Source organism: Drosophila melanogaster, chromosome X (genome assembly GCF_000001215.4).
Source record: "Drosophila melanogaster chromosome X".
NCBI classification, from domain to species: Eukaryota; Metazoa; Arthropoda; class Insecta; order Diptera; family Drosophilidae; genus Drosophila; species Drosophila melanogaster.
Genome location: NC_004354.4, coordinates 5764496 through 5790938, shown reverse-complemented (window position 1 = coordinate 5790938; position 26443 = coordinate 5764496). Strand labels below are relative to the sequence as shown.

Genomic DNA, 26443 nt, shown 5'->3' with positions numbered 1-26443 from the left:
GGAAAAAAAAAACAGTTTTAAAAAGTTACAAGGAAATATTTATTACGTATTTTATTATGCGCCCTGGTTAAAATCCGTAAAAGAACATTTGCAGGACTTCTGGTTCCAGCCCGCAGAGAATCATTCCTTCACGCTGATGATTCTCTGCGTTATGAAACCAGAAGTACCCCAAAAAATTTCCTACAGCAATTCGCAGTGGGTGATGAGCAGTGGCCGGCTGATTTTCCCATTTTTGGTCCCATGAGCTTCCATGGCCTCGATGACCTTGTCGCCGCGTATCACCCGACCAAAGCCCACGCGCTGACCCCTGGCCACCGGCAGAGGCTTGAAACTGATGCTAAAGTTAATGGCTCCGCCGGGAAATCCGTGGACACAGTACTCCTTGGCGCAGGACAAGACGAACGCGTAGCGGGCGTGACTCACCACTCTCGTATCGAACTCCATGGGATCACGATAGCTTAAAGAGGATGCTTCGCCTAGGCTGTTTTTGCAGCTGCTGAGGAGATAGCCCTCCACCCACAGACGTGGAAAGATTCGGCGTACGGCGAACTCATGCGACCTCTGACCCAGGCAAGTGCGGACGAACTGCAGCACCACCAGCGGCGCAGCCTCAGTATATAGCTGCACAACCACTTGGCCCAACGGCCTGCCGTCCATCAGGCCAAAGTGCAGAACAATCCTGGGACGGAGCAGTCGCATCAGTTCGAAGTATTCATCGGGCATGTCCAGATCCCAGCCAATGTACTTGTTAAACACCTCATTCTCACCCAGAGTAGACCGATTGGTTATCGTACTGGGACACCTTAAGTTACTCGATTGCGACTGCTCACTGATCCGCTTCTGCTGGTCGCCTTCACGTTTCCGCTGGTCGCCTTCACGCTTCCGCTCATGGATCCTCATCAGGCGAAGACCCAGCCAAAGGTTATGACGCTGAACACGGTCAAGCCTTTGCAGCATTTGTGGAAGTGCCGATTGGGGGATTAGAGGTGGACCCTCCACAAAGTCAATGGTGCCTTTGGTTCGCTTTATCTTCGACAGATTAAGTAGCAGGCGCACATTCGCGTTGGTCCGCTCCAGAAAGATGCGAGCATCCTCGTGCAGAACATCGAATCCGGACTGTGTCTTGACGTTCATCAGAGGCGGTCGCTTGTGCACCAAACTGGTGGCTCGACTGAGGCGCTGTAGGTACAACTTGTTGCGACTCAGTTGTACTCGTCGGTGGTGGCGCTCTGTGAAAGTGGATACTCTGGAAGCGGCTGAACCACCGGTGGGAAACAGACCCCGGTCAAACATATTCAACAAATATCAATAAGGCCAAGAAGTTTACTTTTTTGGCTATAAATATCATAAGTGTTGTGAATTGGAATACTGGGAATTTTTATTTGGTTTTTGTCTTAATTGTCCGCCTGCTTGAGTTTTTACTTATGGGAGATCTATATTATTCCATTTTATTCCTTTTTACAGGGACCGTAGTATTTTGAAAATTCACTCGGTAATCATTAAGTATCCAAAAATAATGTCAATTTTAACAAAAGTTATATATAATAAATACTGGATGAACTTTGCATTGCTTATAGAATAGAATTTACGAGGAAATACCGTCTACTCTTTGAGATGTCTATAGAATTTCGTTCATTCTTAATTTCGGTATGTCATCAAGATTTGAAATACATTTATACTTTCTGTATAGGTGGTCGACAAGGTAGCATATTGTAGTCTTATATATCTGCCTATTTCAGAAGTTTAGGATAGGGGGAGAGGGGTGTAAATTAACCTTATTTACGGTCCCTGGTTCTTAGTTTGTTTTTAACTTTTTCAAAGTTCTCTATCATAAACGCACAATAATTGGGTTAGGTAAAAAAAAAATCGACTGCTAGGTTGGTAAAATTAATTGTGCCCGTACAGCACCTTTTTATCTAAATCAAATATATAATATTCAAGTTGAGATCGCTTCGAATTTCTGTACTTCGATATTCTATATACATAAAATACTTATTTCTAGTACAACTTTCATTTCCAAAAACTACCTCTCTTTCATTTCCATGAAGCTTCCAACTATCTCGCTCTCTTTCACACCGCCATCGCTATCTCTTTCTAAGTTGTGTGAACGTGATTTAAACCATTCAATTTCTACATCGAAACATTGATATTTAAAATACATTCTGCTCTAAGAACTACAATAACTTTAAACTAGTTCTGTTTCATTAAATATCCTTGGTGAGCAAAGGGCCATGAAATGGATTCCGATTGACCTTGGCCGCCAGATTGAATAGCTGCTCTATTTTTGAGAAAGATCTTAAGCCTATAAATAAATGGTTGGCTATCTGATCACTTGTCGATATACTTATTGTTTCCATTTTGAACACATTTGAATTTGGTTTGAGAAAATCGCAGGTGCGTCAGTTAGAGTTTGATCTTTCGGAGACGCTATCCAACCTGGCAGCAAGTGCTCGGACCCTTTGCTACCAACCCCTGCTTTTTGTTCTGGCTAAAATTGTTTTAATCATTGGATGTTTTTCTGCTTAGACGGACTCTAATCGAATTGGCTGGCATTGAACGTGGCAATGTGACTTAAGTAATATCCTAAACGCTTTGAACTCCTCTACTTGTTGTTGTTCTCCTGCATCAGATCCTCGAGAGCACCGTTGAGCCGTCCCTTGCTGAGTGCCTCCACCAGCATATGAAGTCTCTCCTCCCGCTCCGAGTGCCTCCTTTCCAAAAGCGATACCTTGAAATAGTATTTAAGTCCAAGAAATTAGTGACGAAGCCACTGTATGTAACTGTTTATTTCACATTGAACAATCAAACCTCCATATGACTTGTTCTCTTTATTCTTGAAGTTGCAATAGATCTTGATTGTTTCAGAAAGTTTAATGCTAGGGCTTCTGTACCTTGGCTTTCAGGGCATAGTAATCCACGGGCACCTTGCGCCGCTTCTGGGTGGTCAGTGCCTCCTCCCGCTCGTTGAGGCGCTGCTGCAGTATACGCACGGTCTCGTTGCAGGAGGCCAGTTCCCTTTCGTGGGCACTCTGCAGGGTCTTCAGCTGAATGCCAGAATTAAGTGTTTAACAAGTGAGTAGTAGTCAAGTGTGGTGTGATCACTTACATCCTGCAGCCGCTTGTCATGAAGAGTTTTATAGTCGGCCTCCAGCAGACGGTACTTGTTTTGGGCCTCCTTCAGAGCCTGACTTTCGGTGGCCGCCGGAATGTGATCACTGTGGTGATGGTGATCATAGCCACTGGAGCGCCTCTGCTGCATGGCTCCGCCGCTAGCCTGGGACCTTAGATCCAGTTTGCTGCCTGGGAATGTCAGATGGACAATATGGCAAATATAATAAATCTAATATAACGCATAATCCAATTATGTAAGCTACTGAAACGGCGGGGTTCATTGAGCTTCGTGTGGACAAATTTTTATACAAATTGTTCATAAAAAAGCGTATTGCATAATCCGACAGTTATGAAGAGCGATTTACATTTTTTACACGCGCGTACGAAATTAAAACACTCGCTGATGATGCTATTTATACGGTTACCGTCGTCCGCTTTTGGCATTTACAATTATTAACAAAACAAATTTGACGGAACGACGGCTCATTAATTAGCTACAAAAAAAAACGCACAAAAATAAGTACAAACAAACGCAGAAAAATAAGTAATAAAAACCACGCTTAGCTTTTGGCCAACGACAGAGGCGGCTAACAAGTCATGGCATTATAAAACGACCATTTCGCCGGCGACGGGAGCGGGGTGAAAGAAAGAGGAGATGGGGCCGCAGAGAAGACCTGATCCAATCCAAGTCGATCCCCAGCAGCGTCCACCGACCCGCCGCCAAAACAAACCCGCGTCTTTGACTTTGACTTTCGCTTTCGAATTTTCTTTTTCGATGGCGCAGCCACACCGCAATAGCAACAGCAATAGCAATAGCAATAGCAACAAGAAATTTAAATCCGAATCGACCAAAGGTAAATAAACAAGCGTCAGGCCGCACAGGTGACATAACCAAGTGCCCGAGATGGGGTCTCCCACTCCGCCCTCCACTCCGTGTTTCCACATGTATCTCTCGGACGGTCGGTGTCTCCAACTTCGACTCTGTGGCTTCAGTTTCGTTTTAGCTGTTTGTTTTAACCCTAGCACAGCACTTTTTGTTAAACAAAGCAACTAATATTTCGTATATAATATTACAAAGCAAACGAATATTTCAAATATAGTTTTAACGAAACGATTGTTTCAGATGAAATTATAATAAATAATTTTCAATACTAGCACACAAATAATTTACAGAGCTCTTCTTCGAGAGCCTCCATTTAACCCACGATGATCAGAGGGTTAAGGCGTCTTGGCCTGGCTGAAACGTGTTTGTCTTGGCCATTGGCCGATGGACGCTTAGCCGCTTAGTTGCGCTGCAATTGCCGTTTGAAACGAGTGCAAAAAGTGGTCAAAAGGCCGACAGCGTCGACAGCCGTACAATGATTTATTCCAGCAATTTATTTGCCGTCTCTAGAAGCGGAATGGCGGAGAGGGGTTCCCAGCTTGCGGACGTTCCGGGGTAGCGGGGTCTGGGAGGAGTGGGCACTAGGCAGCGGGCAGAGGGGCAGAGGGGGGAGGGGAACTACCAAGTGTACGTGCTGACCGGGCAGAGAAAGTCCATAAATTACCAGCCATCCATCGGCGACCGAGTGACACAAGCACAACCGAAATTAGAGAGGGGCTATGGGATGGGTTTTTCGATTTGATTTTGAATTCGAATGGGGGATGGGGATGTGAACTTCGAGTTTGGAGGGAATCGAAGCGATGCGATGCGATGCGATGCTTACCTGTTTGGCTGCCGGAGCCACTACCCTCCTTGTCCCGCTGCAGCTTCCGTATGGTCTTTTTGCATTCATCCAACTCCCGTGTTAAACGCTGCATTGCCTTGTTTTTAATGGCCAGATCCACGCGCATACTCCTCACGGAGCTGAGCAACTGTGCCTCCTCCTTGGATCCTCCGCCGCCATGGCTGAGCAGTGAGAGCGTTGAGTCCGACTGCGAGATGGGCAGCTTTGAGGGGCCCGCGGTGACCAGTGGCGAACGCCTTTGACCGCCACTTTGTTTCGAGTTCGGACGCGACGTGTTCGGCGTGGAATTGGCGGTGCTGCTGGTGCTGCTGCTTGCGGACGGGGCATGTGGATGGAGGTGGCCATGCGCTTGGTGGAGATGCTGCTGCTGGCACACAAGTGCCGGCGAGGGGCAGCCAATGGTATTGGTACTATGATCCCGCGTTCCATTCGCCGCCTGGGTTTGGGTGCCCATTGTGTTCGAGCTAACCGGGGTAGCTCGTCCGTGGTTTACTCCACCGCCGACTGATACATCATCCTCTTCTAATGGCTCAGTTTGGGTGCAATTGTTGTAGTATCTATCCGCCCTCTTTTGCATATACCGATCTAGGGTGCGCACCTGTGATTCTATCTGCTCGTTTAGTTTTGTGTTTATCTCCTGAAGGCTGTACATATATAAAAAAAAAACAAAAAACATGATTATTCAATGTTCTTTCGAGCAACTTCTTATCTAGAACCCACCTTAAAACCTGCGTCTCCAGGTCCGCGATGTGAGTCTCATATTTGGCCTGCACCGAATTGAAGCGCGCCTGGACATTGGCCAGAATCTGTTGCGCCTTGCGATCCTGCTCCTTGGCATCCGATTCGAGCTGGGCGATGCGCTGCTCCAGCAGTTTGCGACTATTCACGTTCTCCTGGTCGTTAAGCGGACACATGCCCGAACTCTTGGACGCCACTAGAGGAGGAATAGAATAAGAAAAAGTTTAAAACCTAACTTCAGTTAGGTTTAGTCTAAGCGCACCTATCAGAGCGGACACGGAGTCCGGATGCTTGCGCATCAGTATGCGCTCCATCTCGCGGCACTGGCGTTGCAGATCCTGGATGACGCGGCTGTCCTTCTCTTTACCCTCACCAGTTCGCCGCCGCTCCTGGTTCGCCTCCTCGAGTTCATCTCGCAGGGAGCGCTGCATCTGGAGCGCCTCGCCACGATCCCTGCGAGCCGCCTGCAGTTCCGACCTCAAGACATTGGCGCACTCATTGAGATGCTGCACGTCCAGCTTTAGCATCTCGGACTCCTCCTGCAGCCGGCTGTTGTGCTCCCGCAGCGCACGTTGCGTCTGCGACAGCGAGTCGCTCTGAAGGCGAACGGAGGCCAGACGCTCCTCGGTGTCCTTGAGTCGCTCCTGCAGTTGCTCGATCTCCAGCTTAAGCGCATGCTCCCGCGAAACACTACTGGCGATCTGCTCGATGGGTGAGGTCAAGGTGCTGACCATGCGCTTGGGTGAGCTGCCCACCGCCTTCTCGCTGTAGCTGGCCATCGGTCGAATCGGCTGACTGGGCTGGATGTATGAACGCCCTTGACTCTTAAACTGCCTTTCAGGCGGACTCCTGACCTCTTTGCCAGTGTCCTCAGCTCGCGAAAATATGGGGGCGTCCACCTCCGCCTCGGTGATCTCCTCCATCTGCAAATAATATGTAAACAGAAATGTAGAACATAAATACTGGGGAAAGTAGAAAATATTTCCTCCACATTTTCTGCAGTTTACTCATGCTCCACTTAACTATTATTTAGAAAACCATTTTAAAAGTCTTAGTTTTTCCTCGCAAATTTTAAGACTCACACCTTTACATCTCATTTACGTGAAAGATGAAGAGGTTCGATGAGTCGGGGCCACGGGGACATGTGAAAGTGCAGGGGAGGTGCTCCTGGGGTGTGGCAGCTTAACGGTTATGGGCCACAAAACGAGCCGTGAAGGTGCGCGTTGCGAGAATAACAATAATACTTAATACTTGTCGTCGCTGGGCGGTTTCTTTCGGTGCCTCCATCATCCATCCTCTGGGGAGATGGCGAGCAGAGCAGGCCAGTGGAAGTGTAGAAATACACAACACAATGACAACTTTATGTCCAAGTGGACAGTGGATCCAAAAGCTCAATTTCGGACAGAGGCGATTTCAAATTTGCAATCTAAGTATTACCATTCTTGAGCAAAATATATGTAATTAAATTATATTTCAGTTGTATTTCATGACTGCAAACTTAAATGGAGTTGCAAAAACGAAAGACTTAGGCAACGAACTTGCTATGGGTATGAGTTTTGGCCCACTGTGCGCGGCAGCAACCCTCGTCAAACGCTATCGACTGTCAAGTGGCACCATGGGTCTTATGGGTGCCCGTAAGCGTAAGGAGATAATTGGGATGATGTGGGCGTGCAGCAGCACCAGCAGCGGCAACCACAACAACAACAACAAAAACAACAATGCACTCGACAAAAAGCAGCGAAATATCGATGAAGAAAGAAAGTTCGTGGCACCGAACCTCCCACTCCGCCCACCATCGCCCATTGTCCCACTGTGCTCGTCGGCATGTCTGTGTGTGTGTGTGTGTGTGTGTGTGTGCATTGGTTTTGAAGTGGCCTTTTTCGGCATTTTGCCGCCAGCGATTGACTGACATTCGCTGCCCACTCTCGCTTTCATCGACTCCGCCAGGTTGGTACGAGTAGTAGAATCTACCTGGAAAGCATCGTACACCTCCAACTCGTTTGCACCATTCACTTCATTCATACTTTTGTGAATTTTATGGAGCTGCCACTTTCCACTTGGAAATCAGCTTGAAATGTGGTAAACCGATTTGGTGGGGTATTTGATTTAAATTGGTTCTACTTCGTTAAGAGATCGATGGTTTATTTAACAATTAAGCCACAGATGAAAACCTAACTAAATTCGTATTAATTTTAATAGGATTTATTACATATATAGGGGTGTTATCCAAATTGCCAATTAACAATATTTCGTGAAATTCACGCCAAAACATTAGCGCATCCATTAGATTCATTATCAGTCGGGTGCCAAATGGCAAAGTAAATCGAGTGGCGGCACTTGTCAATCGGTCGATTGATCAAGAAACTATAAGTACGTATGTCGGTCTATTAGGACAATTTCACTACTTGACCCAGGCAATGGCTATTGCGATTGCGATTGCGATTGCAATTACTTGAACTCTCGCTCTTCCTCAATTGTCATTTGATAAACTTCACTTATAAAGTGAAAGGAGCGATAGAAACAGCAATGGAACCAAACCGAACCGGCAATTGTTTGCCCGCCAACGAGGTGCGGTTGATTAGAGAGCAGAGCGTGGGTAATACCAATACAAATATATAATATTCGAGTGCAAATAAAAGCCACAAAAGCAACTTATTCAGAAATCATGTCAATGAGCAAATTGGAAACTTTTAAACTTTTAAAGCGCGCCAGCACAACACGAAAAATAAATGATGTGATCAGCGTGTGATTTCGTGTGCCAAATCCGAGAAATCCCGGGTGCGTCCTGCTGCACTCAATCAATGAATATGTTTTTATTTATATATATATATATATATATATAGCCCGCCCGAACGCCGATTTCAATGACAATACGCATTGCAATTAACACACCATTGCCAATTGACATCGATTATCAATTGGGGCTCCCGCTGATTCAGCGATTCAGATCGAGATCGGTATGGAAATGGAGCTCGAGAATGATTTGCTGCGCATATAGAAAGTCGATCACTCGATAATTGTGACAGTTGATGGCACTTACGGCGAGCTACATTTAATATTTAATTGGGGGAAAATGTTATTTATGGCATCGGAAACTGAACCGTACATAATTGCACAGCGCAAATGTGGAGCATGTTTTTTTTTATTTGACTTATTTTCACTTTATTCTTCTCATTATAACTTCTCTCATTATATGTATATGTTTAAATGGGCATATTTAGGAGTACTAAGCACAGAAATTGTGATAAGCTTATTGATCCTAACCGCTTTTTGTTAGTTTCTCAAGAAATGTTGGGGGCATATCGTGCCATTTGATCTGTTATAGCAGTGCATATATTTCGATTATTAATTTCTAGCTATGCTCCGATCCCGAAAGAAAGCGAGAGCGGTCGAGTTGTCGGTATGGAAATGTGGGATCGTAGTCGGAGCATTCGAAGATGATAGAAATGCTGGGCGGGAGATATGGTTATGCCGATGACACTTGCTGGTGGGGATTAACATAAGAGATCGTGGGCCTCGCCGCGGCCTCTCACAAGGAAGAGAGCCACGAGCTACGGGCACTTGGAAGACATTAACATACATAACAAGTTCCACTCTTTGATGGCCAGTGTAAGCGGGCAGCGACGCCGGCAGCGCGGCAGAGCGACGCCGGCTGCGGTGGCGGCAGCGTGGAGAGAAATATCGAAAATGAAATGGCAATACTTTCCCAGCGTTGGTATAAAAGCACCACTCCACCAATGGGACATGTCTCATTACGGTTCACAGTCAGATCCCGCTAAGATGTACAACGCGAGATCGCGTGGCAGCGCTGCCAACGAGGGGATTTCCCCCAAAAGAATAGTCACCATCGGCTCTCTGCTCCTAGTCCTTGGTTTAAACCAGGTGGCGTCCATGTCGCTGGATCGCCTGGCTCTCGAGAGGAACGAGCTGCCAGCAGATCAACAGCAGCAACAACAGCAGGATGTTCTTGTCGACAATATGAAGCTCACCTCCATACCATCCGCCGACTCATCGGACATGTATATGCTGGTGCCCGATACGGTGGCCAGTCAACTGGAAGACACCGAGCATGTCAATCGCAACTCCATCGAGGCCGATCCCGAATCGGACCCCTCCGGCTCATCCTCCTCCGACATGCTGATGCTGGAGAGTGATTCCAGCCCGGCTATGCAACTCGTAGAACTGCCCAGCGACATTACGGTAGCCGAATCTCAGCCAGAAACGGAGCACGACACGGAGAACGATCAGCAGCAGCCCGAGTCTATCGAGGAACATGTGGTGCTGATGAAACCAGCTAGCCAGGAGGCACAGTTGGAGCAGACGGTGGACTTGGCCACCGAAGCGGCACCAGTTCCATTAAACGACGAATTGCCAGAGGATGAGGAATCTCCTGCTGCCACCGAGAGTGCCGTAGAGGAATTGGAAAAGGAATCCGAAGCGGCCATGGATGATCAAGTGCCCGAGGAATCGGAAATTCAGCCGGAACAGGTGCAACCAGGGGAATATCAATCAGAATCTGATGGTGAACAGGCGGAAACGAAGCCAGAGATTGAAGCTCAGCCAGAAGTGGAAGCTCAGCCAGAAGCGGAAGCTCAGCCAGAAGCGGAGCCCCAACTAGAAGTGGAGCCACAACCAGAAGTTGAGTCCCAGCCTGAAGTGGAATCCCAGCCAGAAGTAGAAGCCCAACCTGAAGTGGAACCTCAGTCAGAAGTGGAATCCCAGCCTGAGGCTGAATCTCATTCAGAACCAGAAACACAGGCAGAAGTGGAAGCCCAGCCTGAAGTGGAATCCCTACCAGAGGCTGAATCCCAGCCAGAAGCAGAGTCCCAGCCAGAAAGGGAACCCGAAGTTGAGGCTGAGAAAATCAGTGATAACGAGGTGGACACCACGGAGGCATCGCTGATGGAAACCCTGGTCGAGGGCATTGAAGATGGTCTAACTGCCGCCATGGACAACCTGGTGCCCGAAGAATTGGCAGAAGCCAGTGATAAGCAGGAAACGGAGCTGGAAAGCGAAGATCAGCAGTCCCCTGTCACAGAAGCCATAGAAGAGCAGGCAGTTCCCGAAATTGAGCAGGAAAAGGAAAAGGAACCCGAGCAGATAACCTTGGCCGATGAAACCGAGCAGGATAGTGCCCAGCCTTCAAATGAAGAGCCAGTCGAGATTGCCCCAGAGCAACACACTGAAGCGGAGATTGCTCCAGCTAAAATTCCAGAGGAAGGCAAGCCTGAGGAGGAAGTCCAAGTGGAGGAGGAGTCTAAGCCAGTTGAAGAATCTAAGCCCGAGGAGGAAATCAAGCAACAGGAAGATGCCAAGCCAGAGGAGGATGACCAGAATTATGCTGAGACTCAACCAGCTGTCACCGAAGTGAAACCAGAGGAAACTCCTGCTGATATTCCTGTCGAGATCCCTGCTGAGGTTCCTGCCGAAATTCCTGCTGAGATCCCTGCAGAAGTTCCTGCTGAAATCCCTGCCGAGAGTCCTGCTGAGATCGCTGCCGAAGTTCCTGCCGAGATCCCTGCTGAAATCCCTGCTGAGATCCCTGCTGAAACTCCTGCTGAAACCCATGCTGAAATCCCTGCTGATGTTCCAGCTCAAGTTGTAGCTGAAGCTCCAGCGGAAACCCCAGCTGAAACCCCAGCAGAAGTTCCTGCTGAAATCCCATCTAAAGTCCAAGATGAAATTCAATCCGACTCCACCCAAGCCGAACCCCAAGTAGAGAAGGAAGCCCAGCAGCCGGAGAAGGAAACCAAGCCCCTGGAATCGTCCCTGCTGACCACCATCATTCCCATGGTGATGCCCCAACCCCAGGTGCCATCGCAACCGCTTCAGGTCCAGGATAGTGTGCTAAACTATGTCAACGCCTCGTTCATGCAGCAGCAGCCATCGGAAACGGATCTGCCCAAGACGGAGGAGGAGTCACCATTCAATGCTCATCTGCGCCGCTATGATGGCGCCCAAGTGTGGCGCATCGTGGTCCAGACCGACAAGGATAAGCGAATGGCCGACGAACTGCAGTCCAAATATGGTGTGTTTCCCATCTGATGCTCTAGTACCATTTAATAGCTTATCTAATCTTATATTTGCCATATTTTTTTTTAGATGGCCAACTGTGGAAAGAGGTCAAGCAGGAGGTGGACTATCTGCTGAAGCCACAAGTTTTGGCCGCCGCCGAACGTCACATTCGCGCCGCTAATCTTTCCCGGATCGTTCTGATCGACAATTTGCAGCGTGTCATTGAAAAGGAGAATCCGCCAGCGGAGAAGATTGCCGAGCTGCAGAACCGCAAGGGTAAGTAAATTTAAAAGCAAACAAATAGTGAATTTAAAATACGTGCAGAATGAAGTTAAGAAGCAATTTGTGTTACCTAAGCCCACAAAATTCTAAATTGTTGTCAAGAAGAATACGCCTTGATTCACACACCCGCTTTTCGTGGAGCCAAAGGATATTTCCTTTTTATTATTATTATTTTTTTTTTGTGTGTGGAGTATGAGTTTTTGATTGACAGGCTGGTGCCACCCCTTTTTTTCCAAAGCGAGGTGTTGCCGCAAACGAGCATTTAATGCACTCGGCGAGGGGCGTGTGAAAAGTCATCAATCGCAAAGTGGCTTTGCCATAGGAACGTGCCACGTGCCACGCTGCCCCAACTCCGATCAGTGAACTTTGAGGGGGGGGGAAAACGCACCCGGAGAAAAGGGCCAGGTTCTTGCAAGACGCTGTTGTTTAATCGATAGCCAGCGAAACGGGGAACGCCAGACGACGCCAAGACAAGGATGTCTCCTTCGAGGGTTCAGGGCCGAGGGTTCTGGGTTCAAGTTGAGGGTCAGAGTGCCAAGTTCCCTTTTGTTGCTTTGAATTGACAGCAAGTTGAATGAACCAAAGGGGTTAATACATCATACTTATCTGCTTTGCATTTTATGTTGCCCGCAGGACATCGCCTCACCTGGCAGGCCTACCATCGTCTGGAGGACATTCACGGCTTCATTGACTATATGGCTAAAACCTATCCGGATATTTGCTCCACTGAGATCATTGGCTACTCGGTGGAGAAGCGACCACTTAAGATTCTCAAGTGAGTGTTGCCAAAGAACATCTAATGCAGCGCAATGTTATATACTCGTATGTTTTTTTCTCAGAATTTCCAATGGCAATGCCCGTAATCCTGGCATCTGGATCGATGGTGGCATGCACGCACGCGAATGGATCAGTCCGGCCACGGTCACCTACATTGCCAACCAGCTGGTCGAGGGTTGGGAGGATCTGCCCGAGCACATGCGCAGCATCAACTGGTACATCCATCCGGTGGCCAATCCCGATGGCTATGAGTATTCTCACACAACCGATCGACTCTGGCGCAAGAATATGCGTGCCCATGGTCGCCAGTGCCCCGGTGTGGATCTGAACCGTAACTTTGGCTATAAGTGGGGCGGCAAGGGCACCTCGGCCAGTCCCTGCTCGCAGACATATCGCGGCAGCAAGGCCTTCTCCGAGCCGGAGACCTTCTACATCTCCAAGTTCATCAGCGGCTTTCCGCGCGAGACCTTCCAGGCGTACCTCTCGTTCCACAGCTATGGCCAGTACATTCTGTATCCTTGGGGCTACGACTACCAGCTAACCCAGGACCGTGCCGATCTCGATCGTGTGGCACGACAGGCCGGAACGGTGAGTTTACCCTAATCCGAATGTTTCTCAATAACCACCTAATAATACATGTTGTGTTCTTGCTCTTCCAGAGCATCACCAAGTCGACGGGCGTGAAGTATACGGTGGGATCCTCCGCCACAACTTTGTATCCCGCCGCCGGTGGCTCCGATGATTGGGCCAAGGGCATTGCGGGCATCAAGTATGCCTACACCATTGAAATGGGCGACACCGGACGGTATGGCTTCGTCCTGCCCGCCCGATTCATCCAGTACAACGGCAAGGATGGTGTGACATTCGCCGATACCGTGGCCAGGGCCATTGCCCAGGGACGCGGAAAATCGGTGGCCAGGAACAGCAGTGGCAGCCGGAGGCGTGGCCACTAGTCCTGACACTTAGCTCAATGCGATTTTTTGTAAATCAGCCTAATGATTTTTTTTTTTTACTACTTATATGAATACTATTTATTTATTTATTTATTCTACTTGTAACTAGACAAATTGAACACACAAAAAAGAACACACAAGAAAAACAAAAACAAAAAAAGCTCATCTAAATAGACTGAAAAATGTTTATTGAAAATTAAAAAAAATTAAAATTAAAATGAATTGAGAAAAACGTAAATTTGTTTTGACTGGGAGCAATAAAATGTTAATATTTTGATTAATAGTTAATAAACAAAACCTAAAACGTTATATGCTTAAACACACAAAACACACACAGCTAAAATTATGTTAATAAGACTATTTGTCTATGAAGAATCGGTAGCTGCCTTATACTAGCCAGTATAACAGTATGACAGTATAACAATTCCCACACCTCAACCAAAGTAAAAGTCCGAAATGAAAAGCATCAGAATCAGCGGCATTTCGTCAATATGCAAATGCGTTGGCCTTAATTGGGGAATCGTTCGAGTAATAGGGAAATATGACGGGTCGGCGGAAGACGAGAAGAACGCGGCTCGGAGAATGGAGAACGAGGAGAATGAAGAATTGAGAACGCGAAAAGCCGTTAACCGGAGGCTGCGGCTCACCGTTCGACTTGTGAACGCATTAAATTCGCACCAACTGCCCAATCGATCGCACCGCAATATTGGCAAGATCCAGAAACCGAACGATACTATACCAAAAGATACCAATAATATGCACCGCCTACCCTGGAAGTGGGCGTGGCTGCCACTGCTGCTACTAATTACTGCGAAATTGGAGCAGGTGGGCGGCAAAACATATCTGGATTGGGCGCGCACCGATAGTCAGCTAACGAGACTACCATTCTTTGGCGGCGGTGTGGGTCACCTGCTGCGATATCTGCACCCATTGTCGATGAGTCCCCCATCCGAACGCGGCAAAATCTCGGAGCTACGCAGCGAATTGGATGCCAACTATGTGAGCTACCGTGGTGCGCAGCTCTGGAAGCTGAACTTCAATGCCACCCGGGGCTCGTCCATGGCGGAGCGGGAGGAGGACGATGAGGCGGCTGAGAAGCGACAGGTGCTGGCTTCACCGGATGCCCAATTCAATGAGGTGGTCGCATTATTCGGTGAGTCAAAACACATACCCCGGAGGGTATATCAAGAAGTCTGCCGTTCCACACAAAAGAAGAGAAACTGTCAAGCCTAGTCGCACACTCGCGGCTAAGAAACTAGCACTTACACTTTCGTATGCAGTGTTTTTGGCCATAGCAATGGGATAAAATGGTCGGAAAATTAATTTGCACACCTCTCTGGATTCGTAATTGAAGCTCCAATCGGCTGGGATTCAAATTGAGAAAATTTAATTTTTTGCATTTTTCTTTTGCATATTTCTCCGAATTTTCGACATTAAATTATCAGTTTTTTGGCCACAACTTTAAAAATAATTGTCTGAATACGGAATGCCATACCTTGATGAATTCGTATTCAAATTCTCAATCGAACTGTGTCCAAAAATGGGAATTCTATTTTTTAGCCATTTTTTGCAAATTTTGATGATGTTACCCCTTACCGAAAATGCGAATATTGGTCCAAAAATTAATTTTCCTAAATCGGTCAAAAAGTGATAGGGATGGTTAGCCGGTGTAATTAGCTGCTCAAAACAGTTATTCTTTCATCTTTGTGATCACTTTTAGTCAAGATATGATAAAAACAGTCATCTAAAATTTTTTAATTTTTCCCAAAATATGTTTTTGTTAATTTTTGTCATAAAATAGGCAGTTTTTTGGCCACAACTTTAAAAATAGTTGTCTGAATATGGAATGTCATATCACGTTGAGTTTGTATTAAAATTTCCAATCGAACTGTGTTCAAAAAATGGAATTCTATTTTTTAGCCATTTTGTGCAAATTTTGATGATGTTACCCCTTACCGAAAATGCGAAAATTGGCCCAAAAATTAATTTTCCTAAGTCGGTCAAAAAGTGATACAGATGGTTAGTCCTTGTTATTAGCTGCTCAAAACAGTTATTTTTTTTGGTTTTATGATCATTTTTAGTCAAGTTATGATGAAAATGCTCATCGGAGCACTTAGCAAATATTGACTTTTACAAGCGAAGATCTTGGACCAAAACTTTACAAATATTGACCCAAAAATATACTTAATAGAAATATTTAGCACAATTTGATGATGGTCGGTTGTAGTTCAATCTGCAATGCTAATATCTTGACCGCGTCTGTGGCGAAGAGAGGCGTGTTTAGGGAGGGGTCAGGGCAGGTCAGGTCAACTCGGCCACCTGAGCACGCATTCGCACGCATAAATTTGTGATTTTGGCATAATTCAGAGAACCGCTAGCCCAGAACCCAAAGTCGAGAACCCAAATAGGTATTCAGTTCGAAGATGCCGCCACTGGAAGCGCTCACGTTTGTGGCCCTGATCGGATCGGTTTTTGGCCAGAAGCTGCTGCTCTGGCGCAGCGTCTCCGTGCCGGAAATCTCCGGAATCTCCGGTCTGCCGCTCGCCCTGCTTACCCTCAATAGCAGCGAACTGTACGAGTCCACGCTGGAGGGCTTGCAGTGGCTATCACCGATGGATCTGCGACGTTTCGACTTCATTTCGCCGGGCTCATCGTACCAGATAAACAGGCGCTACCGGAATGGCAGCCAAGTGCAGCGTTACTACGGTTTCCAGCTGTGGAAAGTCCACGAAACGCGTCTGGAGCAGCCAGAACTCAGAGCCTTCTGGCGGCACTTTGGTATAAACATATCAATAACATTGGTCCTCAAATATAAATATAAATATATTCTCATAACATACCAGTCTTTAATATGTAAAAATATCTTAGCTACTAACTAATGTGAATATTCAATTAACCCAATTTCAGTTTTCAATCGCTTTCAAATGGAATTTCGACCTTTCCTAATGTTTTTCGACTTCTTTCAGGCAGCGAGGTGTGGAATATCAACCAGGATGGCATCGACATCCTCATCGAGCAACGCAATGTAGCCGATGCACGAAAGTTCATGGACAAGGTGGGCTACAGCTACAACATAATGATCGATGACATCGAGTCGGCGATCGATGAGAGCTACGTGGAAGTTCCGGCCGTGGAACATCCATTGGATTCCGTGCGCAACAATTCGCTGCCATGGATGGAAGTGCCGGGTTCAACGATGAACTGGCGGCGTTACCACGATCAGGCGGACATTAAGCAGTTCCTGCAGACGCTGCTCGAAACCTACTCGGAAAATGTGGAACTAATCCAGATAGGGGTCACGCGCAACAAGCGACCGCTGGAGGTCATCAGGTGAATTCAAGATCAGAACGCTTTAAAAAAGTGTAGACGAGTATAACGAGTATAACTTTCTCAGGGTCTCCAATGGGAATCCGGACAATTGGGCGGTGTTCGTGGATGCTGGACTGCAGGCCAGGGATTGGTTAAGTCCTGCCGCCCTCACTTACGCCATATCCAAGCTAACCCATCTCTGGGGCAGGCCAAAGGGCAAGGACAAGGGTGAAGGTCAGAGGCAGAGCAGAGCGGAGAAGGCGATGCGCCGCATCGATTGGTACTTCCTGCCATTGGCAAATCCAGATGGCTACCAGTACTCCCGCCAGACGGATCGCCTGTGGACCAAAAACCGTGGCTACGACAGTGTCAGTGGTTGTTATGGTGTAAATTTGGATCGAAACTTCGACTACGGCTGGGACGGCACCGGATCGACGAGCAATCCCTGCAAGAATCTCTATCGCGGAGCCCATAGCTTCTCCGAGCCAGAGAGCCGAGCCGTGTGCAGCTTCCTCTCCGGAATGCGCGAGTATCTGGGTGCCTATGTCTCCCTGGGCGGCTATGGACAGGCCATCACGTATCCCTGGGGCGATGCGGACTACGTGACGGAGAATCAAAGGAATCTCAAGCAGACAGCTAGAAGGGCAGTTCTCGCACTGAGGCGACTCAATCAGGCGGAGTATTCGTCGGGCACCAGTTATCGCCAAAAGTTGGCGCGACCGGGCAACTCGGCCGATTGGGTGCAGGATCGCATTGGACCGCAGCTGGTGTTCAATATGTTCCTCAAGGATCAGGGACGCTATGGCTACCTGCTGCCGCCGCACTATATCGTGGAGTCCGGCGAGGAGGTCTTCGAGTTCCTGCGCATCATTGCCCAGCAATTGCAGTAAACTAAAACATTCTCCACTCAACTATCTAATATAATCTACAAGTTGGTAGGAAACTCTTGAAATATTTCATACATATGTATTTGAAAAACTATTTAATATAAATAGTTAACTCTGTGCGATGTTTTTCTATACAAATTTGAATGTGGCTAAAGTAAGCTGCATACTTTCAGGCTGAAATTTTCGGGGAAAAGCTCGCGCGTAGAACAGTTTTGAAAGCGGTCTAATAATCAAATTCTCCGGAGAGAGTGGACCTTTCTTTTTGGAGTCTCTTTGAGTTTGGGGATTGTGGGATAGATGGTAGACAAAGAGAGAGCAGTAAACTTTTGGGCCACGTTTTCGATTCGCTGCCAATTTCGATTATAGATTTCGCAATCGCGCTTATCGTAAACACCATTATCCATTAACGATCTTATGTAAAGTTGGCAAAAGACAAGCGGCGAATTTGGCTAACAAGAATGAAGTGAAGAAAAGAAAAGAAAGCTGAGAGCGAGAGGGGCGGCAATAGAGAGCGAAAGAGAGCGCAAGAGCGAGGCGCCAACTTTCACTTTCAATCGCGTTTCAAAAACCAGTAAGCTCGAACCACAACGCTTACGACGTTTTGTTTTTCAGCTCTGGCCGCCTTATTTATTTATTATTATTATTTTTTTTTTTTTGCTGCTCGCCGCTTCTTGTTGTTGCATATTTGATTGGATTTATATTGCGCATGCATATAGAAATTAAGCGAAAGGCCCGTGGCCATCGCCGCCCGACGCCAAAGTCAAAGTCAAAGCTTCCAGCTGCCGAAGAAAGTGATTTCAGCGATAAGGAAAATAAACCAAAAATTATTATTATTATTAACTCGATATGTATGTATGGAAAGATAAACAAAAGACTGCCACTAGAAAACGGAAATCGGCGGTTTCCACACATAAAGAATAGGATATTAGATTGTATCTTATCTTGAGAATATACAAATTTCTTTTCGTGTATCCAGCATTTACTGTACAATCAACCGACAGCAAACAAGAAAGGTGCCCTGAAAAAAAAAACAAACCATTGTGGTCGCACTCTCGAAAAAAGGGTTAAAAGTGAAAATCTGGGCACCACAAAAAGGTGAAATAAAAAAAAAAAACGAAACACCGGAAAAAAGCCAGAAACAAATCAAAAATAAATAATGCCTGGCGGCGAAAAAAAATCAATTGTGGGCGGCGAGGGGCGGGGCAGGTGATCAAAGGCAAAAGAAAGTAAAACTCGCCAAGTGGGTCAAAATCGCGCCGTCACACAATCCATTAAACAAACACACACACACACGCTGTGATTTTCAGTTAGTGATACAATTGAAAATGCAATTTACAAAAATCAGCTGCGGTCGAAAGAGATGGAAATATATACAATATATGTATATATGTATGTGAGTATATCTTGAACTTGCCAGTTTGATGTGAATTTAATATTATATTGTCATTTCCGTTGCATGCGATCGATGTTTCATAATGAGCAATCATCATTATTGGTTATGATAATGATTGAAGATGAGATTGCCTGAAATGTCGGTATTGACAACTTTGCACCTTCGCTACCTTTTTATGATCGGGGTATTTCCACTGAAAGCCATTTGCAATCAATCAAAACATTTAAGACACTTGTAAAAATTAATGCCTCGATAAGTGTGATCAAGTCAATAAATATTGTACTAAAACTGGGCACTTTTGAATAAACATTTTTCTAAACCTCAATACCGGATGGTGTAAGCATTAAATCCGACTAAAAAGAACTCAGCAGTAGGAAGTGGGATATTTATCATCTTTGGAAATCCCTGGTAACGGCAAAAAAGAACTTGTGCACCTGTGTTCGCCGGTGACTCAAAAGAGAATATTCTTAAACACCGGAAGTGTTATCGCAGGATTTTCCAGATAATTGCAACCATTGACCATTATTTTCTAGGAAATTCCTGATTCCAAACTAAGCCCGTGACTAATGTATGAATTATGGTCCCTTTGAATGTTTCAGTTGACATACATTGGTGTATTAGCAAGTGGACAGTCCCCGGTGCGAATCCGTTAAATGCATTCGAGTGCAACTCAATGTGTGTGACTGAGTCAAAGTGTCAATGTCGTCGCGGGTGGAAGGGAGACAGCTGCTGGCGTGGGCGTGGGCCATGCATTCTCTCTGCCTCTCGCGCCCCCTCCCCTCCCTCATTTTCGTGGGATGCAGATGCCCAAGAGAGAGATAGTGCGAGTGCGTGGTGCATTGGGGAGCTCCTCTCCCTCTCCCTCTTCCTCTCCCTCTCGCACTCTTCCTCTGCTCTCTCTGCCGCCGCCTCTGCCGCTGCGCAGCCGCCTTGCTGCCGGCGTCGCTGTCGTTTCCATTTCCAATTTCCATTTACGCGACGATCGCTTAAAAGATCGGTCGTCGGTCAGCGCAAACATTTACAACACTCTGGGCTTTGTTTTTGTTGTTGTTTTGTAATTCTCGGTTTCGTTTGTTGTGTTTTTTTTTATTTTTTTTTAATTTTAAATAATTTTTTTTTTGAATAACGGATCCCTTGCGCCGACAGAGCGGCAATATAAAATTGAAGCACATACAATCAGCATTTAGTCGAAGTTTGCAGCTTGCCCAGCGACACACTCTCCCACACACGCACACAAAAAAAACACACACACACATATATATATTTGCAAAGTGCACTCTCTTCCGAAGAGCCGGCAACAGGAAGAAGAAGAAGAACAGGCGCAGCCTCGCAATCAACAAAAAACAGTAAGTAGAATAGGCAACAACAAACTAAAAAAAAAAGTAAAAGAATGCAGCAAACATACTATAAACTAAACTAATTTGTCAAAAGTGAAAAAATTAAGGCAAGAACGCAGAAGAAACTGAGTGAAGAAAGGGGAGAAGAATTCAAAAGAAAGTGAAGTGCAAAAGCTTCAGACGAACTGGGGGTTGATGTGAAAGAGGGAGGACTGCCGAAGAAAAGGGGTAGAGCTTACAAACACAAAAAAGAATTGCAAAACATCGGGGATGAAGATTGTAAAAAAGACACGTAAAAAGACAGCAGCCAAGAAAAGGAATGACTGTGTAAAATTAAGGGAGAATTGTAAATGAATGAGGGTGAAGATTGTTGAAGAATGCCAGGCGAGATTTTACTAAAAGACTGCATAACGAGAAATACCCGGTAAATGATAGTTGGGTTGTAAGAGGGGAAAACTGGCAAGATTTCAGAAGAATCCAGCAAAATAAATTCCTTTGCAAAGAGTTTTGGTGTTTTCAGTGAATATATGCCATATTAAAGGGAAATTAGCATTGCAAGTATTTTGAAGACTTCAGCAATTACTAAAGAAAGGCTTAATTTACAAATGAAAAGCCAGATTATGTAAAAAAAAAAAAACAAAAAAGTTGTTGTAACGAACGAGGAAGTGCAAAATGCACCCGCTTCATTTTAAAACTGGTTTTGATTTTTAATTATTTGGCCACTTAGCGGAACAAGTTGAAATTTTGACGTATTTCGCATTCGTCGAAAGTCTTAAAATCTGAGAATTTCACGCGAAATATTCTTTTTTATACGCCCCTTTGTTAACGAATTAAGAGGCAATTAGTGAGAATCTAATTCATTTTTTATAGTTCAGAATTTTCGATCGGAAGAGGATATTTCTTAATGTTTGAATGTAGTAAGGGAAGTTGTATCTTAAAGTTCAGACTTAACGAAGTTTATATTAACAGAGATACGATTTTAGGAAGTTTTTGGGGCTTTACATACGATTTGTCGGTTAAAATTGAATATGAACTTTAACTGGCAGGACTCAGAAACTGAGTTCTGAATCTTAAACTGTTTACTTTTCGGAATGAAATGCATAAACGCACTACTTAATGAAAGGAGAACGTGGGGGGGCACGAAGGTCGAGGTGAACAGCAACGAAATGAAACCGAAACAAAGCGAAACCCAATCCGAAACTGTGTTCGTACTCCACATTCGACTCCCGAGATCGGAGATCTGAGATCCGAGAACCAGTTCTCGGGGTTCGGAGACCAAGAGACTCAGACCCCTTCCAACGTGCAAGTGCCACTTTCTGCCTGGCAATAAAAAGAAAATAAACACGAAAATACAAATACGCATCCATAAAAAAAACCGAAATGAAAACAAAAACTACAAGAAAAAAAACGAAACGAAACGGGCCAGGGAAATTAGCACAGAAGCGTTAAACATGGAGTTTCGAAATCCGTAAGACGACCAGGAAAAGTTTCTAGGCCCATAATCTAGTTCTTAGGGTCCAGCAACTAAACAACTAAGCAACTAAGACGCAGTTGTCATATCCCATCTCATCTATCATTGTGCATACAAAACAGAGGGAACGTACATAAACACGAAACTCGGATTGAGTCAACATGACTATAAACCCCGAAACACGCCCCGGAACTTTGAGAAGTCTGGAAATTCACGGATCGAACGACCCAAACGATCAATCGATCGTTCGATCGATCGATGCCATCAGAATCCGTAAAACAATGCAAATTGGTTGAGTGATTGAGTTGTATACTTAAAATCTCACACATACAAATAATATCACAATATAAGTATTGATAAATATTTGATAAGTATATCTCGCTGAAATTACTTTTAATTTTACTCAGATACAAAAGATCCTGAAACACACGTGTGTTTCCCTTGTAAAAGATTGCAAACCTATTAACGTTGTCTACTATTTTTAATTACTTATTGGCAATGACAAGCACAGACGAAAAAAAAACAAACAAAAAACAGGGTTACGAGTTATTCACACATCTAGATAACCCTAACCACTAACAATGAAACGGAAACATTTTTGTATTATTTTTTTTGTTTTTTTTTTGTGCCGGTAATTAGAGGAACTTTTGCTGTAACAATTATTTTCACCGATACCAGCTGGAGTTTGCACACAGTTTCGTTTTTCATTTAGTTCTGGCTACCTGAACGATTTGGTTGTACGATTGGTTTCATTTTATGTTAACCATTGCGAAGGTTGAATTGAAATTCTATTGATAATACGACGAAAAAGTTTGGAATAGCTGAAGCTGAAACTAAGTTAGCACACAGTTTGTTTATTCCCCGACTATAGCACTTTGGTCATAAATAGCGTGATTTTATTGCAAACCAAACAAGCGTGTACTATTTTAACCTTTAGAGTTTAGCAATCAACTGGCAATGGACATTACCATTTGTTGGTAGCAACTAGCGGCTTAATAGACGCCATAAATAACAAAATGAAAATCGTGACACTCATTGTTTTCGTATTGAGACACGTTAGAAGCTATCTAATATTTGGCCAGTAACTGGGGTTTTCCAAGGCCAGTTTTTCCTTTAGCACTACTGATCGCAAGTTAATTAATGAAGCTGTTTTCGGTTGATAACATCGTGCTGATGGCTTTTCGCTGTTTACTGATTACCGAATCACTTTTCCAGGTCAATCTGCTGATAGCAACAACGCGACAATGACGCAAAAAACTATGTTGCTGCAGTTGCTGCTCCTTGTGGCAGCCGTAGCAGCCAGCTTGGCCAACGAGTTGCCCTCCAATCTCACACTGCTGGATGCCAACGAGATACCGCAACGGTACGATGAGGCGCAGCTCTGGAGGATCTACAACATCTCGGAGGCGATGCAAAAGCGTGTGCCCGTGGGCCAAATGCTGGAGCAGAAGTTCGGTGGCAATATCTGGAAGGAGAACTCCAAGTTTCTGGACATCTCCATTGCCAGGGATCAACTGAAGGCCGCCCGCAGCTTTCTATCCGCCCATCGTCTGGATCCCCAGATTCTCTCCCACAACATTCAATCCATGATCGACGAGGAGCTTCTCGAAGGCATTCAGTCCAGTTCGTTTGGTCACGGAAGGAGAACGAGTAAGTGGATTGCTACATACACCATATCGAATGGAATCTCAATGGAATCTTTAATCCACAGAAAAGGCCGCCAGGAGCAGCATGCACTGGAAGGACTATCACGATCTGGAGACCATCTATAGCTTTATGCGGGAGATCCGCACCAAATTCCCCAACATCGTGCGACTATACACCATTGGCCAAACGGCCGAGGGACGCGATCTGAAAGTGCTTAGGTGGGTGCTAGATAATCTAGTCATATATTAGGGCTAGATTCCTCAAAAAAAGATAATTGCTTCATAACAATTGCCCACTGCCACAATCTGCCCAGAAGTATGCTATCATTTCATATACTTCATGCTGGTTACACAAATATGTGTGGCCTAGTTTTAGGCATTATCCTATTTCTAATCTAACGCAAATCTTAATATATCGCCATAGAATCTCGGAGAATCCCCGCGAGAACAAGAAGGTGTGGATCGACGGCGGCATCCACGCCCGCGAATGGATCAGCCCCGCGACGGTGACCTTCATCCTGTACCAGCTGATGTCCGACTGGGAGAACCAGCCGGCGCACATTCGCGGCCTCACCTGGTACATAATGCCAGTGATGAATCCCGATGGCTACGAGTACAGTCGAACAACGAATCGCCTGTGGCGCAAGAATCGCTCGCCATCGCGTCGCGCCCAGTGCAGCGGTGTGGATCTCAACCGTAACTTCGACATCGGCTGGAATGGCTATGGCTCGTCGACGAATCCGTGCAGTGATACGTACCGCGGATCCGCGCCAGCTTCGGAGCGGGAAACGCGAGCGGTGGCCGAGTTTTTGGCCAAGCGGAAGTACAATCTGGAATCGTATTTGACCTTCCACAGCTACGGACAGATGATTGTTTATCCGTGGGCCTACAAGGCCGTCAAGGTCAAGGATGCCAGTGTCCTGCAGCGAGTGAGCAGTTTGGCCGCGGAGCGAATCCTCCAGAAGACGGGCACTTCGTACAGGGCAGCGGTCACCCATGAAGTTTTGGGAATCGCAGGCGGTGGCTCCGATGACTGGAGCCGCGCCGCGCTTGGTGTCAAATATGTGTACACCATCGAGCTGAGGGATCGTGGAGCCTACGGATTTGTCCTGCCGCCGCGTTTCATCAAGGACACAGCTCTCGAGGGCTGGACAGTGGTCGAGACGGTGGCGCAGGCTATTGGCCCCAGCTCGTCCGGTTGAATGCCGCCCCATCTTCGCCGCCGAGTCTCGGTGTAATTTGTAAACTCTGTCGCTTTTTTTACACCCCCCCTCCACCTTGTATAATGTGAAAACTCTGTGTGTGCATGAAGGATTATTTATGTTGGTTTGGATGTCTGATTTGGTGACTGAGAGTGAGTGTGTGTTTTGGGTGGGCTGCTGTATCCTTTGAATCCTGTACGGCGGGCAATAAATGAATCCTCGCTATTTATTACTACACGTCGATTGGAGAATTTATTTGATCGGAATATCAGCTTATAGCTGACTAATAGCACAGCAATTCCCTGAGAATGTCCCAGCAATTAACAAAACACACCGTGGTTTAACCATAAATTGGGGAAATATTTCGAAAAAAAAAGTATATATTTGATGGAAAACCAACTCGAAATTCATTCTAGCAGTCAGAAGAACATGACCAAATACAAGCCAATAAGAATAAGTGGAATATAAACCTGCAAGGCGAATTTTGAAACTCACCGTATCCTCGTCGTCATCGGTATTATCCTGAAGCTGCTGGAGTTGCAGCTTTGCCATGGCCGCCGTATGGTTCTCCATGTCCATGTCCTTGGGCGTGGACTCCTCGGAAATGACCGACGCCGATGGCAGGTTATCCACGAAGGCGGCAAAGCCGCATCCATTGCTGCTTTCTAGCGGCGTCTGCACCGATGTTGGCGAGGCCGACGATTTGGAACCGGATCTGGGCCGGACTCTGCCATTGACTGCGACGGTTTTTGGCGCCAAGGGAGCAGGCGAATGCTCGATGCGATGGGTATAGCGTGTATTCAGCCGTATGCTGCTATGCGGCGAGGACTGCGGGGATGAGGAAGAGCCATCACCACCGGTGGCAGCTTCTTCTCCGAGGGTTTTGGTCGGAGCAGGGGGCCCGGAAGCGTCCAGTTTTGGAACAATACCGCCGAGACGCAACTGCTGTTGGATCAGGCGCTCCGCTTCCTGCAGCAATTCATCCACGGATCGCATATCTGTGCTGTCGGACAGGCGACTCACCTCCTGGAATATGGACTCCGGGTCCGGATCGTTCAGTATTCCGCCGCAGTCCTGCTCTTTGGCCAGGAACTCGATGATCGAGCTGCTGTTCGTGTAGTCCAACGCATCCGCCTCCGACACGCCCTGTTTGTGGGGGCTAAGCACCTGCGACATGGCGCGCTGATGTGATCCGCAATCAAATGGGGCCAGTGAGGATGTCTATCTACTTTTCTGTTTCTATTCTATTTATATATATAGAATCCCGATGCTTCAGTGTGTTTGTTTGTTTGTTTGGTTTGCCTGGTCTATCAATGCAAACCAATTGAAAACGAACAGAAAACAGCCGGACTATGTGCTCGTTGGGGAATTTCCGGGTGCCCAGAGCTCGGACCTGGGGATCACGGATCTCACGGATGCGGACACGAGGCTCAGCGGACGCGGCGCATCGTCAGTTTGGCCGTGGCAACAACATTTTAACCACTTTTTGCAGTACCCACACCCCACTCCACTTTGTAGACAGTCGGTAGTAGTGATGGGCGAACGGCGATAAGCAGCTCGACAAAATATTCGATAGTCAAACAATTTTATTTTAT

At 46.2% G+C, this 26443-nt stretch overlaps 5 protein-coding genes and 1 non-coding gene across 7 annotated transcripts; 3 read left to right on the top strand and 3 right to left on the bottom strand.

The window, feature by feature from the left end:
• Nucleotides 1–19: 19 nt before the first annotated feature.
• On the bottom strand, nucleotides 20–1452 carry CG15767 (uncharacterized protein). The gene has a single exon (NM_132036.2). It carries the CDS (start codon nucleotides 1291–1293, stop codon nucleotides 181–183), a length of 1113 nt encoding a protein of 370 aa, NP_572264.1. The 5' UTR covers nucleotides 1294–1452; the 3' UTR covers nucleotides 20–180.
• mir-4963 (mir-4963 stem loop) lies at nucleotides 78–186 on the bottom strand. Its single transcript, NR_047768.1, has one exon. It is a non-coding gene; the product is annotated as a mir-4963 precursor RNA (primary transcript).
• CG42699 (uncharacterized protein) lies at nucleotides 1363–26386 on the bottom strand. Its single transcript, NM_132035.3, has 7 exons — nucleotides 25344–26386; nucleotides 5839–6499; nucleotides 5559–5772; nucleotides 4818–5482; nucleotides 3107–3300; nucleotides 2892–3044; nucleotides 1363–2728 (listed from the first exon to the last, which is right to left on the bottom strand). The coding sequence occupies exons 1-7, from the start codon at nucleotides 26022–26024 to the stop codon at nucleotides 2603–2605; spliced, it is 2694 nt and encodes an 897-aa protein (NP_572263.2). The 5' UTR covers nucleotides 26025–26386; the 3' UTR covers nucleotides 1363–2602.
• CG3108 (uncharacterized protein) lies at nucleotides 9319–13744 on the top strand. The gene is made up of 5 exons (NM_132034.2): nucleotides 9319–11604; nucleotides 11679–11867; nucleotides 12507–12648; nucleotides 12713–13238; nucleotides 13310–13744. Exons 1-5 carry the CDS (start codon nucleotides 9357–9359, stop codon nucleotides 13601–13603), a joined length of 3399 nt encoding a protein of 1132 aa, NP_572262.1. The 5' UTR covers nucleotides 9319–9356; the 3' UTR covers nucleotides 13604–13744.
• CG42264 (uncharacterized protein) lies at nucleotides 14292–17916 on the top strand. 2 transcript variants are annotated; one of them, NM_132032.3, is made up of 4 exons: nucleotides 14292–14756; nucleotides 16043–16381; nucleotides 16570–16933; nucleotides 16998–17916. In NM_132032.3, the coding sequence occupies exons 1-4, from the start codon at nucleotides 14360–14362 to the stop codon at nucleotides 17800–17802; spliced, it is 1905 nt and encodes a 634-aa protein (NP_572260.2). In that variant the 5' UTR covers nucleotides 14292–14359; the 3' UTR covers nucleotides 17803–17916. The 2 variants fall into 2 exon arrangements, with proteins under 2 accessions (NP_572260.2, NP_001245537.1); NM_001258608.1 differs by lacking the exon at nucleotides 16043–16381.
• Nucleotides 20159–25084, top strand: CG3097 (uncharacterized protein). The gene is made up of 4 exons (NM_132031.3): nucleotides 20159–20538; nucleotides 23216–23650; nucleotides 23712–23865; nucleotides 24071–25084. Exons 2-4 carry the CDS (start codon nucleotides 23245–23247, stop codon nucleotides 24846–24848), a joined length of 1338 nt encoding a protein of 445 aa, NP_572259.1. The 5' UTR covers nucleotides 20159–20538; nucleotides 23216–23244; the 3' UTR covers nucleotides 24849–25084.
• Nucleotides 26387–26443: the final 57 nt, after the last annotated feature.